General features: G+C 35.5%; 2 protein-coding genes across 6 annotated transcripts in view; one reads left to right on the top strand and one right to left on the bottom strand.

Moving 5' to 3' along the window:
* The window catches only part of FXR1 (FMR1 autosomal homolog 1), a 66,379-nt gene extending 61,414 nt beyond the window's left edge, over positions 1 to 4,965 (top strand). For 3 of the 4 annotated variants that reach the window (XM_039221195.1, XM_039221193.1, XM_039221192.1), the window contains 2 exons: positions 3,272 to 3,363; positions 4,146 to 4,965. In XM_039221195.1, the coding sequence (XP_039077126.1) occupies positions 3,272 to 3,363; positions 4,146 to 4,316 (263 nt within the window). In that variant the 3' untranslated portion in view covers positions 4,317 to 4,965. The remainder of the gene's footprint in view (positions 1 to 3,271; positions 3,364 to 4,145) is intronic. The other variant, XM_039221194.1, reaches the window with a different exon arrangement.
* An 8,021-nt stretch (positions 4,966 to 12,986) lies between these two features.
* DNAJC19 (DnaJ heat shock protein family (Hsp40) member C19) lies at positions 12,987 to 17,428 on the bottom strand. 2 transcript variants are annotated; one of them, XM_039221201.1, is made up of 7 exons: positions 17,261 to 17,428; positions 16,662 to 16,773; positions 16,379 to 16,430; positions 16,226 to 16,299; positions 14,878 to 14,957; positions 14,279 to 14,349; positions 12,987 to 13,140 (listed from the first exon to the last, which is right to left on the bottom strand). In XM_039221201.1, the coding sequence occupies exons 2-7, from the start codon at positions 16,737 to 16,739 to the stop codon at positions 13,070 to 13,072; spliced, it is 426 nt and encodes a 141-aa protein (XP_039077132.1). In that variant the 5' UTR covers positions 16,740 to 16,773; positions 17,261 to 17,428; the 3' UTR covers positions 12,987 to 13,069. The 2 variants fall into 2 exon arrangements, with proteins under 2 accessions (XP_039077132.1, XP_039077134.1); XM_039221203.1 differs by lacking the exon at positions 16,662 to 16,773 and having other exon boundaries at positions 17,261 to 17,424.

Here is a 17,428-nt window from a genome sequence, read left to right as displayed (position 1 = left end):
GGAAATACTGTTGAGAAGACCATTATTTTGTCCACTTGGCAGATTCTTCATACTTGAGTTGGGGCCTGCCATCCCAGGGACTATGTTGTAGATTGTGGTTGAGGTTGATTGGCAAAACTGGGCAACTTTTGCATATTGCTGCTCACTATATCTGGATTTAGCACCTCATTTTTGTGGGAATTGTAAATACCCACAGTAAAAAAAAAAAAGTATAAATGAGAAAAATACTTGAAAAGTGTCTTTTTTCTAATAAGAGGAATGCATGTTATGTTTTGTTTGTTTATTGTAGTGTGATGCCTTTTCCCTTACACCTACTAACTATTCAAATTAATAGTACTTAGTTTTAGAATGTTAATTTATTTTATGTAGACATAATGTTGAGTAACTTCAAAGAAATTTTTTTGCTGTGTCTATTATTTTGAACATAATTCCATTTCCTGTGTACAGAGAATCACGTGTATATTCACAATGAAGAAATTGTGTGCACCAAAAATAAACCCCTTTTGAACTAATCATTTTCTGCATTCTTTACAAAGCAAAATTTTGGATGTGTTTTCCCCAAATAAAGATTATAAATTCAAGTATCTTTAATATTTTAGGTTTAGTGGTTGCAGAGACATTTGGGAAAACTGGTTAAAGGTGTTAGTTTCTATTCTTAAAGAAAAGTCCATGTTTTAAAGGTAGTTGTAAATTTAAAAGGAATTAAATAGTTAAAAATAGAAAGTTTCCACAAAATGTTTTTTATTGTTTTTGCTTTTCTTCCTTCTCTCTGTAGTGTTAGAAATATTCTTTAGATTAAGAGATCATTATTTATTTTGTTTTTTTAAAGTTGGCACAGTGGTGAATACAGTGCTTTCTGGCCACAGTTTATAAATAAGAAAATTTAAGCCACATTGTGGGTTTAACATGTAACACAATTTTTTAACTAGATGGATGGTGGTTTATTACTAAGTCATTGGGCATAAAAAAACATAGTGACTAGGCTTTAAAGAAGAGGCAGATTTTTCTGCATGGTTTTAATTAAAAATTGAGTAATTAGGGGTGTCCAGAATTTGATGATTTGTGTTCCATAGTGCATTTATTACTATTTTACTCTGTTCTTTGGATTGCCACTTTTCCTAGAAATCCTTGTTTACTTAGCCTGCCTTACCTGCTCCTTCTACAAAAAACTTTTAACATCCCCCCCCCCCCCCCCCCACGTGTTCCCCCAAGATAGGATCTTTGGAACAGGCACATCATTTTCTCCTGCCCCTGTCAGTACTTCTAGGAAAGTAGCCTCCTAAAATATCAACATTCCCTTATGTATACAATAATTTAATTCTCATTTGTTAAAGATTTCTTGTCTTTAGTATCAATTAAGCAGTAAATATTCTTGCTAAGAATGTGATTTTAACCCTTGTGTCAAGTTTGTTTACTTAGACCCACTTAGGAAATTCTACAGTCCAAATTATGCTGCACAAAGTACCTGTAGTTTTTCCTATATTTATTAATCTTCATTGACCTTTTAAGGGGCTAGTATTGTAAGGACTGGCTATAAATAGGTTTTGAGTCCATTAAGGTTGTTTTTAGTTGTACCTCCCATTATGGGGGAAGGGCACTGGTAAGTTTTTACCTTTCCAGCTCAGTGCCTCTTTAGTTGATAGTCATGTCAAAGTATATTATTTTTTGTGTGTACATAGTGGATGAAGGGTTCTAAGAATTGTCACATACTCAAATTTAGCAATATGTCTGTCTGTGCGGCAGGGTTTCCCAGTAGCTGAGTGCTTTCAGGTGTCACTGAGGTTTGAACTATGGAAACAGAATGAATTCATGAAGGTGTTATACAAACTAGAATCGTTCCTAGAATGTTTTTGCCACCATGTATGTATACATAATAATGAAATGGATTTGATAGTATTCCTCTTCTTAATTGTGGAAGCTATTACAAACTTCTTATAAAGTAACAGTGGATTTAAATGATTTTAAAAATTTCAAAATGAGCACTGAGTTTTTTGCAATTTGGAAGACGAGGCAGTTTTAGACAGTAAACATCTTTAGTGCTGTTTTTAATAAATGAATTGCATTCTGAATTAAGTGTTTTTTTTTGAGATTTAAAAAGATGAATAGTTTCAGAAAGTTGTTGGATCTTATAAAAGTTCGGTTAATTCGTGATCACAAAAAATTGCATTGTAAATACCATCCAGCTTCTTATTTTATCAAAATGGTTTATTTTTATATAATTTGAACCTGATGGACTATTTCTCCCCTAGTGACTTTAAATAAATAATTTAAAATTTACTTGAAGTTTCCATTCTTTACATTAACCTGCTCTCATCTCGTAATTCAAAATACTTTTTATTTCACATAATCAGAGATTTTCTTCACCAGTTTCTGGGAGAAAAGAATTCTTTGAAAGAGAGCGATTATTTTGATATTTCTTCACATCAGTAAATTCTAAGCTGTAAGTCCTAAATAGAGAAAGGATTGAGGTGTAAAGTCAGGCCAGAGTACCTGTAGAATAGAGATCATTTTTTGTACTTGGGTTGGCAGAAGGGTGTTAGCTTGTGTTAAGTCTTTTTCTTATAGTCAAGTCACTGTTGCCATCCACTTCTTGTAAACATGCATACACTTCAGTTAGTCCTTTGAAAGATTATCAGAGCTTGAGGGCATGGTTACAGAATTAATGGTGGCCCTTTTCCCACCAGGATCATTGTCCACATTTTTAGGGTGGTATTCTGCCATCTTTAGTTTGCTTGTAGTTTTTTATTTTAGATCACTCACAATGGTTTCTAGTGTGAAATGTTACAAAAAAGAACTGTAAAGTACCACACTTGGATATCTTGTACTTAAAAAAACAAAAACTAATATTTGAATACATCTTTTTTATCTCTGGTGAAGTACAACACACCATAATTTGCGCCAAATATGCCCTTTTTTTCCCCACTGAGAATTGCAAACACTGGGCTTAGAATGCTGCATTTCCTATATTTGGTTGTGGATTTCTGTATCAAACTTAATCCCAACCGTAGAGTCAGCCAGAAGCAATGGCTGGATTCTTAGGAAAGCTGACTTAAATCTAGGCTTCCTTGATCTCCAGCTTGGAATTTTCTATTGTCAGCACTCACAGGCACATTTTTCAAGCTTTGTTTTTGGTTGGAGGTGGTACCCAGCTTAAAATTTTGAAATTGGGTTACCCACCATCAGTTTATTTAAAAGTAAAATTACTCTTTATCCATAAATAAACTTTAGAAATATTTTTCAACACCTGTAATTTTTTTCTCATCTTCAACAGTCACAGTTGCAGATTATATTTCTAGAGCTGAGTCTCAGAGCAGACAAAGAAACATCCCAAGGGAAACTTTGGCTAAAAACAAGAAAGAAATGGTAAGGAGAATTTAACCTGTAGGTTTTGTTGGTTTTGGTTTGGTTTTTGTTTTTGTTTTTATTTTTTATTATTATTTTTTGGTATGGTTTAGCTTTATGTTTACTTATCTTACTGTATGATCACTTGTTTCCCCAACTAGACAAATACTATTTTAAAGACTACTCTTGATTTTGTTCTTGGCCCGAGGTAACTGAAGAATGCATGCTTGAGCCTGGAATACTTTTCATTTAGAATTCCAAATAGCATTTGTAAAATTCAGTCTATCCAAAGTTATTGGGCATAGAGAATATTGGCTTAATTTGGGGAGCAATAGGCTATATATATATATATATTTATATACACCTCTTCTCAGTGATAGATATAGACTGCTTTTAAGTGTCAAGTCTTTTAAATGCTTTAATGGATTTGAAATGTAAATGTGAGTTTCCAAAAAAAAGGTGAGTAAATAGACATTTATTTGCTTAGAGTATTAACTTTATATCTTTTTACATGGTGAGTTTTCCAGTGGTTAAAAGTAAATTAGGTTCAAGTTTTAAAAACAGGTAGAGATTCTTCCTGTGGTTAAGCACTGTTAGGTACTAGAGATAGAGTTCAAAGACCAGTAGAGGTGGAATACATTGGTGTATGCTTTGAAATTTTAAGAACATTTTAATTCTTTGATCCAATGTGGTATATGAAACTGAAATGATTTATTAGCTAATTTATGTTTATATAGCTGTTTTCCTCCTCAGCTGTAGATTTCATTTATAAAGAAGTTGAAAAAGTTGTCTCCCTTTGGCAGGCAAAAGATGTGATTGAAGAGCATGGTCCTTCAGAAAAGGCAATAAATGGCCCAACTAGTGCTTCTGGCGATGAAATTTCTAAGCTACAGCGTACTCAAGGAGAAGAAAAGATTAATACCTTAAAAGAAGAAAACACTCAAGAAGCAGCAGTCCTGAATGGTGTTTCATAAACTGAAGAAGTTCCTAGTTTACAGTTCTTTTACATTACATTTTACAATAGTGCTTGTACAAGCTTGCCAAAGATAGAATATGGATCGCCAGTCTTTACATCGCACTTTCAGTTCCTCCATTTGGAATTCAGAAAGGGGAGGGATCCTGAAGAAATCATATGTTAAACATACTTTGACACCTACTGTGTTATAAAATATATCATCAGATGTGCCTTGAGAATAGTATATGTAACATTAAAAAAAGTTGCTGGCTATAGGAAATGTTATTTTGTTTTCAAAATATGGCAGAGATGGGGGGGGGGAGGTGGGTGGGGTGGGATCCCTAACGTAATATTCTTTATGAAAGCATTAGCTGCTTTTGTTACATTTTTAATAATATGCAACCACTTCTTCACCTGAGGAAAACTAGAATGAAATGCAGTCTAAAATATTTTGCACTGAATTGTAATTCTTCATTAGTTTAGTCTGGAAACTGGTCTGTTTTAATGTGTTTTTTTAAATGCTGTATGTAGAGGAAAATCTGCAGACCACTGGAATACATTTGTTAAACTCTCATCTGCAGGGACACTGGGTGATATTGGCAGTGACTGTTCTACATTGAGGCTTTGTTTGGTTTATTTATTAAAGTGTACAGTATTTAAAAATCAAACATAGCTTTAGTTAAAACACTAAGCTGAATTAGTCATGTCCATTTCAGACATAACCTGAACTACTGACAAGATCAATTTCCAGGAGGTTTATTCTGTATAAAAGTACATGTTAGTCTTCAGTAAGAGTATCTTTTCCTTTTTCTTTTTTTTTTTTTCTTTTTTTTTTTTGATTTTGGTTGTTTGATGTGCAATATGTTTTTGTATGCAGGTAGTAAATAAACTTTGATCTTCCATTTGCTGATTTTTAACTTTCTACTTTTTATACCAGTATACTTTTTATAGCAAAGTAGTTGGAGCTAGTAATAGGCCTAAAATAGTTACCCTAATTGCTTTTAAAAAAGCATTACTTGCTTCATAAACAGGATTAAAATATTAATTGGTCAGTTAATCATTTTATAATGAAACCTCTAAAACCTTAAAATTTAGTCTGTTAGAATAGATTGGTTTAGGGAATTGATCATACATTCAATATTAGGAAAGTCTTCATAACTACTCAAAGGCAACTTTTGGAAGGCAGTGGGATAAAATCCAGAATTTGGCCTTTGATAATTATTTTTATAAATAAGTATGGTGGGCAGTTTTTAAATAAGAAATAGTCCATTAACTTGGTTTTTGGTTCTTAAGGAAGTAATTTTGAAGATTGTCAAACTAATGATTGTATTTTTTGTATATAAGTCAACTTAATTTTAGGAAGATGAAAACTTCACACACAGTGTTTCAAAGAGTAACAATGATATAATTATGCAGGTAATTGTGAGGTCATATCAGATAATTGTGGATTTACTGGAGAATTTTTTTCCATAGTGATATATACAGACCACTGAACCAAGAAAGACGGCCTTTTCTGTCATTTGATGTTTGAAAAGTGTTTTTTATGTGCATAATCTGTGTTAATTTGTTATGTGCATAAAACTGTTAAGTGGTTTTTGTTAATTTATAATGACTGAAAGACATTTCATGGTATTGCTAAAAAAGTATTAATTGTCAGGTCATACATATAACCCTAGACCTCACATTTATTTTCACTTAAGATGTGATGGTATTAAATGCTTTTTCCTAAAACCCTAATAATAGAATTTATAAGTAAGGTGTGATATGAATAGTGCAGTCCTTGGATTTTGAATACCAATATCAAATCATTTCATATCCTGATTTTTTAAAAAACTAACCCACAGATGTCTTTTTTAACCATCAGAGGATGTAAAACTGTTGGCCTTTTTATTCTTAGTTCTCTTCAGTAACAGGGTTATATATTAATTACTAGTTTGAGGATTTTCATTAATCCCGAAAGTGGTAAATATGGTATAAAGAAGAAAAATGATTTTTCATTTTCTTTCACGTAGAATAGATTCACTAAGATTCTTCTGCCATAAAGAATGTTTCACAGAGAAAGTAACCTAAAACCATCTTAGAAAGTGGGTATAGTGCAAGCAGTTGTTCAGAATAACCATATGCTAGGAAATTAATACCAAGATTTCATTATTCACAAGCGACTAGATCCAGCATCTTTTGTACTGCAGAACTACAGTAGGCTTTTCTTGGGTAAATACTGTATATTCTGTTTCAGAAGTGAAAAACCCATTCCCCAAAGGCGGTAGCTATATGATTCAGGTAGCCCACCAAATAATTTTGAAAATGGGATGTATGTATTTTGGCTGCTACACCAGTTAAGTGAGATATTGCTCTGGGAAAACTTACTGGTATGTTAGGCCATGCTAAAAGACATGCACCAGAAAACCCCCAAAGATTTTGTGCAACGCCTATATTGTTTCAGTATACCTCTGTGAAACCACATATAGAAGCTTTATGGGGATAAAAAATGACCATTTCCCGAAACTTTAGGAAGCCTAGGAGTCTTGCGTTTGGCCTTATTCTTTCAATATTTTTAAAAAGATTTTATTTTTAAGTAATGTTTGCATCAAACGTATGACTCAAAATCCTGAGATCAAGAGTTGCATAGTCTACCAGCTGAGTGAGCCAGGCAGGTGCCCATGGAATCACCTGTTTAAAGCCTTCGGTGGGCCTAAACTTGCTAAATGGTGTGTATGGGTCTCTGTTGCTAGGTCAGTCACCTTTGGTAAAATTGTAGTAAGGTTACATTAGTTTTTAAGTGGTTTTGTGTATTTTAATGTGGAGTTAAGCAGCACATCACATTGTTCATGAAAACCTCAGGCATTCCTTAGAACAAGGCTGAAGAAGTTGTTTAAATGGTTTTGCAAAACAAATACAGGTTCACATGGGGAAGTAAAAACCTAAGAACAGAGACACTAAGTGGGGAAGAGACAAAAGTAGCCAGATGTTACTGTATTCTGGGTCTCCATGTTAGTCATTCTTTTATAGCTGGAATCCATCACCTTTATGCTAAGCCACAGGTATTTTTGTAGCCATTTGCAAAAGTCTGGTATGTAACTTGAGAGAGGTCTCTGCAGAATTGGCATACTAATAATGTTGAAGTTAGATTGGGAAATAGCAGATACATCATCTGCTATAAGATTTGCAGTTTGAGTTTGAAGTCAGCCTAGTTTTCTCATAGGCTGTGCCTGTAATAAAGCGTAATCTAAGGACAGATGAAAACTGATGATGATGCATTAAGTCCTGTGTTAGATGGTGTTTATTAGAATGGAAAGTAAAGGGAAATTACTTACACTTGGGTTTTCTAGAAGGCTTTTAAGGAACTTGGATTCAACTGGATCTATGTGGCAGTATTCCAGAAGGTAAAAGGATGTTTGGTGTGAACCTTCACTTAGTTTACAATCTTTGCTATTATGGTTTGGATCCCCTATGCCTTTTTTTCTTTTTCTTTTCTTTTTTTGAGAGCACATGCAAGCAGGGGAGGGGCTGACAGGTAGAATCCCCAAGCAGGCTCTGCACTTGATCGCATGACCCTGGGCTCATAACCTGAGCTGAAATCAAGAGTTGGACTCTGAAATGACTGAGCCACTAAGGTATCCCTCCCTGAATCCCCTATATCTTTTATAAGGACATCTGGTATAGTGAATTTGGGGACTCCTTTTTTAAACTTTAAGGTTTTTATTAGCTTTCTTGAATGGATAGTAGTCACAACCTTTGATAGCATTTGGGTTTTATTTCAGGAACTCCAATAAATCAGCTATCAGTCTGCTAGTTAAACTTTGGCAAGTGGTAGTAATTTGAAGTTGCACTCAACTCGCTGAACGTAAATCAGATATGTTGAAATACAGGAAACTGCCAGTAAGTAGTTGACCATTTTTGACCCACAAACATGGCAATTTCTTATGGCTCCACCTAAATAATACCATTTTTAAAAGTATGATCATTTACTCTAGAAATCCAGCCAAGAGTTGAATCATCCAGAAAACCCCTTATTAATTGATGAGGGATGTACATATACTCTGTAAGGAAATACGTTAATTTTGTTTTAAAAGGGTTAATCATCAGTGGATCACCTCATAATGAATCATCTGTACCTTCTATATTACTACTTAAGTAATGAAGTAAGGTATAGACTGTAATGTAGCTTTCTCTGTAAAAGGATCTCCAGTACGTTTGTTTTTCATATTATTTACTTCGATAATTCAAAAATTGTAGGTATAAGTGTATAGAATTGGGAGTTTCTGTGTATTTAAACCAGACATTTCCAACTATGCTGTATGCAATCTAAGGATAGCAAAAAAAACAAGGGCAAGATTATTTTTCACTGATCTCGGTCTTAAAAGCCCCAATACTCAACTAATATACTAGTGAATAATTTATCATGTTTCTTTGTGTTTCAGTGATTGGTAGGTTTTTCTTGAGGTGAAATTACAGGGATATTTTCTGAATATTTTGTACCTTTTTTACTTGGATTGTCAAAAGTAGCTATTCATTTTTTAATTTCGAGAGTATTACCAAAACATTTCCCATAGTTTTTGTGGATAAACCAATTTATATTGTTGCCTTTGAGCTTATTACACCAACTTGTTTGAGCTTCATTTTTCAACCTGCCCGTTTTCAGGTTATAAAGTATGTAAACATTATTTTTCAAATGCCGTTAATTGTAGCCATACCAAGGTAACAGCAAGTATTAACATATTCTTAACATATTCCAGATTATACCTCAACACTGGATTGTAGACCTTGTCCTTGGGTCAGGAAAAACTAGGAACACTGGATAGAAGCTCTTTCTATATTCTGTTGCTAAGGCAACACTTGGCTATAAGCAGAGATAAACAGTTCTCTGCCCGTGCCAAGAGTAAAAAGCAGAGCTTAGGTCATTTAAGTTTCCTGGTACTCAAGGTTACTCACAGTCCAAGATTTTTTTTCATAACCAAAAACCCACTCTAGCATTTTACGTAGTGTTTTTTTGTACTTTATCTCAAATTTAGATTTTTTTTTCTATCATACTCTTCTCCCATTGAAACAGTTGTTTCCATTTTAGCCTGATGTGTTGAAAGGTAAACGTGACTTGTCAACTCTTTAAAAGAAGCATTCTGCTTGAGTGAATTTTTTAAATAACTATATCTGATGCAGGGTTTTAAAGGTAAGGCATACACTTTGAGTATGCTGAACATATAGCTCAATATCCTTAGGGTTTTACCCGTGTTAAGATGTTAGTTATCTAATTTTTACTTCTGTCTTTTGCCTCCACTCTAGAGTAAATTAAGGATAGCAGACAAAACCATATAAGCCAGCTTTTAGAATTAGAATATATATGTATAAATATTCCACTTATTTTCATATAAGTTCTCAACTGTTTCTTGAATGATTTGGGTGTTCTGGATACTGATTTGTAGAACTGGAATTTTTTTTTATGCTTCCATAGGTATTTCCACCATTAGGAAAATGCTTGAAGGCAAGAGAGGGGAAAAGGTTAAATTTTGAGGACCACTTACTGTTATACCCTACTTTCATCACCAACAAAGCATTTTTTATAAAGCAGCATAGGACTCCTCTAATAATGTCAAACTCAGGCAGTGAAGGCAAAAGTAGGGGAATTAAATCTCTGGTATGCCAGATACTCCTAATCTCCTAGTGTTGTGTTCATACCTTCCTCCCACCCGCCACTGCCTGCTTTAAAAAACATTTGAGTACTTACTGATAAAAAGGCCCCAAGCTGAACATATTCAAGTCCTAGACTCAGATTTCATTACCACTAAGGAAAACATCCCTGGTTTTCAAATATGTGAAAGGTACCACAGTACAGAGGTTAACAAGTATGGAACTTGAGGTTTGAGAAAGATCAGTCTCATCTGGAATGCAGTTTTGGTTAAGTTACTTAATCTCACTGTTGTTTCCTTGTGAAACAAATTCTTACTTGGCACGATGTAAGTAGTCAACATTAACATTACACATCAACTATCTTATTAAAAGAAAACCTAAACACTAAAAGATGAAGGCTCTTTTACACAAAGTCTACTTGCATCAGTTACCAGCTATGATCTGGAGACCTCTTGCAAGTGATCTTTTCCCAAGAAAAATGGTAGGAGTGTTTAATAGCCTACAATGAAATGTGGATTCTTCTACTTAAGGTAAGCCTAGAGGAAATAAAACATTACTATGAAAGAGAAACGTGTTCTGTTGTGCTCAGTGTTATTTTAAAGCGTTTTTCATTGTCTTAATACTTGTCTTTAAACAGGTGTGCTATTTGCTTTAAACACCTAAAAGTATACCTACTAGATGAAGTTTTCCCTTTTAGGGTTCATGCTTGATTGCCTGTGGGCATATTCACGCACTTCCTTTTTGTCTTTCAAAAATTTGTTTTTACTTTTAATTGATCATATCTCAAAACTCTTGTTCATAGAAACTTGATTAGTCCAAAAGACTGAAATAAACCGTTAGTAAGCCAAAATACAGTTGGTCTTCATTATTAGCAGATTCCTTATTTGCAAATTCACCTGCTTGGTAAAATTTACTTGTAACCCCAAAAACATGAGGTAGGTACTTTCCTAGTCATTCACAGCCACGAAGAATAGTGAAAAATTTAAATCACCCAATGCACCAAGTGCCTTGTTTCATTTATAATACTGTAAACAAGTATCCCTTGTGGTCCATTTAATGCCAAGTTCTTCACATTTTGTCCTTATTGGTGACTTTCTTGTTTAATTGCCCTCAAGCCTAGTGAAGTGCTGCCTAGCCTTCCTAAACACAAGGCTGAGATATGCTGACAGGAGCTATTGTTGACAAATCTGATGCTAAGGAATCAACAAATAAGGTGTCCTTAAATAGAAGCACACATAAAGCAAAAGTTATATATTGAATGGTTGATAAATATGTAACCCAGAGGTACAGAGGTATGAACAAATGGTTTGGTGTTTGCTACATTAAGTGTTCTCAATAATTTCATAGAACATAACTACTTTGAATCACAACTGTACCTTTATATCCTTTTACTAAAAAAAGACTTATTCCACATAATAGCTATGGCTGCTACAGCAGCCATACTTTCTGGTATGGTACTTTCTCATACTCTAAATCATAAGGAAACTGGATAGAAAATCCAAGGAGCAATCCAACTCTGAAGCATGGATAAACAATCCAAAGTTAAATAGGATTGCCTCCAACATTTTGACTTTGAAGGTCTTCACTGATAATTAAGAACTTTTAAGATGACTTAAGGTTTAGATGGTAGGTAGTATAAATTATTTTAGAGCTAAAGATAGTATTTTTGCTGGTGGCCACAAACAGGTCTGGTTAAGATCCCTGTTTTGTGTTAGGCCAACAGTAAGTCATTTACCCTCAAATATCATTTAAATAGTATAAATACTCCAGAGTCCAAGCTGAGTATTTTGGTAACAGCGTTTCAGTTTTCAGTTTGCTGTTTGTTTAGCCTTGGTCATAACGTGCAAAAGTTTATTATGCCAAAAAAAAAAATTATAAACTGTCCATTTCTTTTAAGTGGCTAGTTGAATACAATGTAAAAATTTTCTTGATTAGAAACAAGAGCTATACTCTCAAATCTTCTGGTATAGTTTTTAGTGTATGAAATAGAAATTATGTCAATAATATATATAGTTAGATATATTTCTTAGGTCAAAGATAAAGCTAAACTCATTTTTAAATTTTAAGGTTCCAAGCAGTGGATCAGTTTTCTGAACTTTGAACAGCCTTTTCTTACAATAAGATAAATCCCTCCTATAACAACCTGTGTGAATTCATACCATCCTAATACCACATTGTATTTTTTTGAGACTGTGCATGCACATGTGTGAGCCTGGGAAAGGGGGAGCAAGAGAGAATCTTAAGCAGGCTTCATGCCCAGTGGAGAGCCTTACATGGGGCTTGATTTCATGACTGAGATCATGACCTGAGACTGAGCCACCCAGGTGCCCCTATCACATTGTATTTTATTTTATTTATTTATTTATTTTTTTAATGTTTTTTTATTTATTTCTAGGAGAGAGAGAGCGTGAGCAGGGGAGGGTCATAGAGAGAGGGAGTCACAGACTGAAACAGGCTCCAGGCTCTGAGCTGGCAGTCAGCACAGAGCCCGACGCGGGGCTCGAACCCACGAACCGCGAGATCACGACCTAAGCGAAAGCCGGACGCTTAACCGACTAAGCCACCCAGGCGCCCCTGTATTTTATTTTTTTTAAACATTAAAAATTTTTTTTTTGAGAGAGAGACCTCATGAGCAGGTGAGGGTCAGAGAGGGAGACACAGAATCTGAAGCAGGCTCCAGTCTCTGAGCTAGCTGTCAGCTCAGAGCCCCACGCAGGGCTTGAACCCATGAACCGTGAGATCATGACCTGAGCCGAAGTCAGACACTTAACCAACTGAACCACCCAGATGCCCCTCACATTGTATTTTAATTGCCAGTTTATCAGTATCCTAGTAGATTGGGGGCCCCTTCAAAGTCAGAGACTGTAACATTCATTTTGCCTTGAAGTAGGTAAGAAATTACTTCCTAAATGAATAATGAACAATATTGCTGTTTAGATGGTAGATATGTATCCATAACTACTGAGTGTTAAATCTCCAAATAATTTATCTGATTTAAAATCCTCAAATTCAAAGAAACTTGTACCAAAGTTTTGGTTTAGCTTGTGCTAAATCATTTTTAAAATTTGTAGCATTGAGGCCTTTTATTATAAAAAGCTAGCACTGATATACATAAACTAACAAGAACTTAAAATTCACACATTTACTTCATTTTTTAGCTTGACCTTCTAGTAAATCTTTAGCTTCATTGATTTTGGCTGCTATATAAGGAGATCCTCCTATAGGGAAAAAGAAAAAGGAATAGTTATTATATGGTTTCTTAATTTCTGGTGAAAACCTGTTTTCTTCAAGGATCCCTATGGTTCTCTGATAGGTGGAATGAGCAGAAATGGTATTTTGACTTTAACGTTATTAGGACACTGCAACCAGATCACCAAATGTATAGTAATCTATATGGCTAACAGTAAATGAAGTAATTCATATGAGGAACATTTCCACAAAAATGGCACCTTCAAAAACAAGCTGATAGAAACAGGATTAAAGAAAACCTCCACATGTGACCTTGCGTTAGTGTACGTTACCAACTTATGATGACTGTAAGGTGCAAATGAACATGAATTTATTGTACCATATTATTCTGAAAACACGATGTTCTCAGAGGTTTCTGAGCTTTGTTGGAAACACCACACTATGATTTGAACTCTTTATCCAGTTTTTCTTTCATGTTACTATTGTGCCTTCATAGTGTTACCTACAGGTGCCTTTCTACTACTCTGCTGGAGCAATGATTCTCAAAGTGTGGTTCTGAGACCAGCAAACATCAGCATCCCAGTAAGAAGCCTGGATGAAATGCAACATCACAGGCTCTATCTATACTGTACTTAATGAATCAGAAGTCCCACAGTTAAGGCAAGCTACATTTTGTTAAAGGAGGCTATTGCAGTCAGATACAAACAATCACAACCAAGTTTAAACTCAAAAAACACTCTTCATGAAAGGCCTGGTCTATGAAAGTAAAAGGATTTGTGTACTGGAACATGGATTTTGAGGTCTGTGTTTTGGTATTCCTAAATAATTATTTGATCCTATACGTTTTAACTAGGTAACCTAAAATTCAAAGATGTAAATGGATAGAAAAAATTAAGTTTTTAGTTTAACCGAAACTTAACAATTTTCTTTAAGAATATAGGCACCCCCCTCAGCTACTTTCAAATGACATGGTCATTATTCTATAAAATTTTCACACAGGACTTACTCTTTTAAGACACTGGAAAACTGATCCAGCCTGGGCAACAGTACTTACATACAGATTTAGGTATTTCCCTTGTAACAGCCAAGAATTAAATATGAAATTATTCCCCTAGTAATAATTAGTCACTTTAAAACATGTATAATAAGAATTTAACAGCTACTTACCCTTGTCTGGGTGATTTAAAAGCATGATTCGTCGATGAGCATCTCTTATTTTTCCTTTATTGGCAGTAGGGCTAATTTAAAAAGGAGAAGGTACAGTTTACTTCAGACTGTGTGGATTACATAAAAAAATTGTATATAAAAGCCAGTTAAAGACGCTGTGATACTGGAGGCAAGTCAAAACAGTATGAAAAGTAGTTTCGGAACTTTACTATCACACAAGGAAGATGAATATTCTGAATCAGGAAAATAAACAGCTCCTTACAAAAATAAGACATTCTTAAAAAAATTTAGTTGAACTTGATAATTATAAAAGTCCTTTTACTAAAAGGTAAAGCACATTTTAAGTATCTGGAAATAAAGGCAGAATTTCACCACAAAAAAAAAATGTGTTCTAGAAAACAGCATTGAGCACTGATTATTTAAAAGCCTATCTTTCAATGAATTAAGTGCTTACGTGCCAGCTGCCTTCTCATTGGACTTTTGTAGCGATTGTTTAGATCTTAAAAATGTATATAACACCATTATAATTCTTAAAAGATCTTTTATGTTTGCGCATAGCTCTAGAATTGTAGATATATATTACAAATATTAGAAATTACCTTACGCCTAGTATTAATGCTGCTTCTCGTTTTGTCATTTTGGGTTCAAACCCACCTCTGTAATAGCCACCACTGAAGGCCTGAAAGGAAATGTATTTGTAAAAATAGATTATTAGAATAAACAAAGTTTATTAATGTTGAGTACTGAAAAACAATGTTTTTTAATGTTGATAACTAGAAACAGCAGAAAAAATTCAGGCATTTCAGAGAGCTTTAACTGCAATTCCTATGGCATTTTAGCTTTATAGGTAGCAGTAAATACTTTAAAGATTGTTAAACATTGATTTTTTTTCCCCCCAGAAAAACTGTCTTAAAAATATAAGACGGGGCGCCTGGGTGGCTTAGTCGGTTAAGCCTCCGACTTTCGCTTAGGTCATGATCTCGCGGTTTGTGGGTTTGAGCCCCGCGTCGGGCTCTGTGCTGACTGCCAGCTCAGAGCCTGGAGCCTGTTTCAGTCTGTGACTCCCTCTCTCTCTGACCCTCCCCTGTTCACGCTGTCTCTCTCTCTCTCCTAGAAATAAATAAAAATAATATATATATAGGACAAAATAGCAGTGCCTCAAAGCCAGTTCTTCTGGGAATAATAGGAGTATTATTCCAATTTAGCTGTGTTAATAGATAAAAATTTGATGTAAGAATATGATTACATGTTTTAGAAAAACAAGTGCCTCAAGAAAAGGATTTGGAGATCTTTTCAGATGAGTGGTTCAAGGATATTTTGAGGGTTAAGGCAACTACTAAAACTACCAAAACAAAACTTTAAGATACGTACAGAGAAAATCAGGCTACGAGGTCCTCTGACCTTGTTATGTCACTCTGTTCTGTCACATTCAATAACAATAAAATAAATACTCAACAGGTTGCCACAACCAATTTCATTGTGAACTAGGACCATGGAAGGTGTGGTATTCATATCCAGTCATACTGTATAGCCTACTTAACTCCAGTGATATCCAACTATCTTAGGGAATGCCAGGGCCACACAGTTAAGAATGGATCAATTCAGATACCTAGATCCCTCTGTGTGTGTGTGATGCAGAGCAAGATGAGGGAGGGCAAGAATTGGTGGACAAATGATACTGAAGTTAACAGTCTACACAGCAAAGTGGAATTGACTTTCATGATACCAGAATCATGATAATCCCTCAGCCCCAGTTCTTTCATACAAAACATTTGATTTTTTTTTTTTTTTTTTAGGGTAACAACATTACAAAGCTCAGAACCCTCCTTTTGGGAAGCAAGAGGAGGGGCCCAATGTAATCTCATAGATGTCCAGAAATCTACCCTCTTCAAGTGTGATTCTGGGTTTCATACACAGCAAAGAAGTAGCAAAAATGTTTGGTCTTACAGATTTTGGTAGACTATGAATAACTTGTTTTACTTGAGGCTCCACATGTTTCATGGCTTGCAAAACATAACGGCCTAAAAACAAAAGCAACAAAATAATTAAAAAGTCTCCAACTTCCCCTGCTTTAGTTCCACTCCCAAACCATAAACAAACCTGCAAATCCTGCAGCAGCAATGGTCAGTCCAACTGCTACCACTGTACTGGCCTGGTAAGGGGAAGCAGAGTAAATATTTACTTCTTTAAATTATAACCCTTCCCTACCATACCCATTCTCCCATCCCACCTCATCACAAGTTTTATTTCAAAGGGACAAACAACTTTTAGGGTGAAAATATCCTACCCAATAATCCTTTAAAAGGACTGCAACTTTTATGTCCAATTCATTGTAAAGGTACAGGATTTTCACTGTGAAAGGGCAGTCAATTTGCTTATTTACTTTTACAGCAGTGATGAAAAGGATGATTTCCCTCCTTTTGAAAACGTCTTTTGCATCTCCAGGGAAATGAGGCCACATTAAAGGTCAATCAAGAGGAATGGAAATAAAATTTCTGTTAGATAAAGAACGGTTTTAAGGTCACTGTAGAATTCTGATAACGCATTTCAACGTTAAACGTGGACTTCACTAGACTAGCTTTTAGAGCGCCTTGGCACTGTGGCGTCTCTCGACCACAGAGCCAAAGCCCAAATGCGTTCAGGAAACGAGAAAGATGTATCGGTAAGAGCCATGGAAAAAGAGCAAATCAGAGAAAGAAGTTAGGATGTCTTCCGGGAAGGGCAGATCTAATCAAACGCGATTCCATTAATCTCTCAGCCTCGGAGACGATGGACCAGGGTCTGCAGCCCCCTGTTCAAAGGCCATAGTAGAACACAAAGGTCCTTAAGGGCTGAGCCAATAGCTCTGTGTCCTGGAGGGTGAGACTCTTCGGGGCCCTACGTTTTCAGTCCAAAGTCTCATTGGGGAGACAACCTCGGCTCCCCGCCTCCCAGGTCGCGCCTGGGCCCGAGATCGCACAGGGACCAGAAGGCCGCACTCACCATGGCTCTGGCTCGGCTCCCCTGCCTTCACCGAGAGCGCGGTTCATCCCAGCCCAAAGGCCGTAGCCACAGATCTTCACGCCCCTACCAGACAGCGACGCGGCCACCAGCAGGCAGAAACCGCTCAGACACTGGAGCCCAGGAAATACGGCAGGAGCGGCCGCAAAC

Source organism: Hyaena hyaena, unplaced genomic scaffold (assembly GCF_003009895.1).
Source record: "Hyaena hyaena isolate Hyena2069 unplaced genomic scaffold, ASM300989v1 scaffold_958, whole genome shotgun sequence".
Taxonomy (NCBI): domain Eukaryota; kingdom Metazoa; phylum Chordata; class Mammalia; order Carnivora; family Hyaenidae; genus Hyaena; species Hyaena hyaena.
Note: the sequence above shows the minus strand (reverse complement) of the source record. Positions and strands in the feature narration are given on the sequence as shown.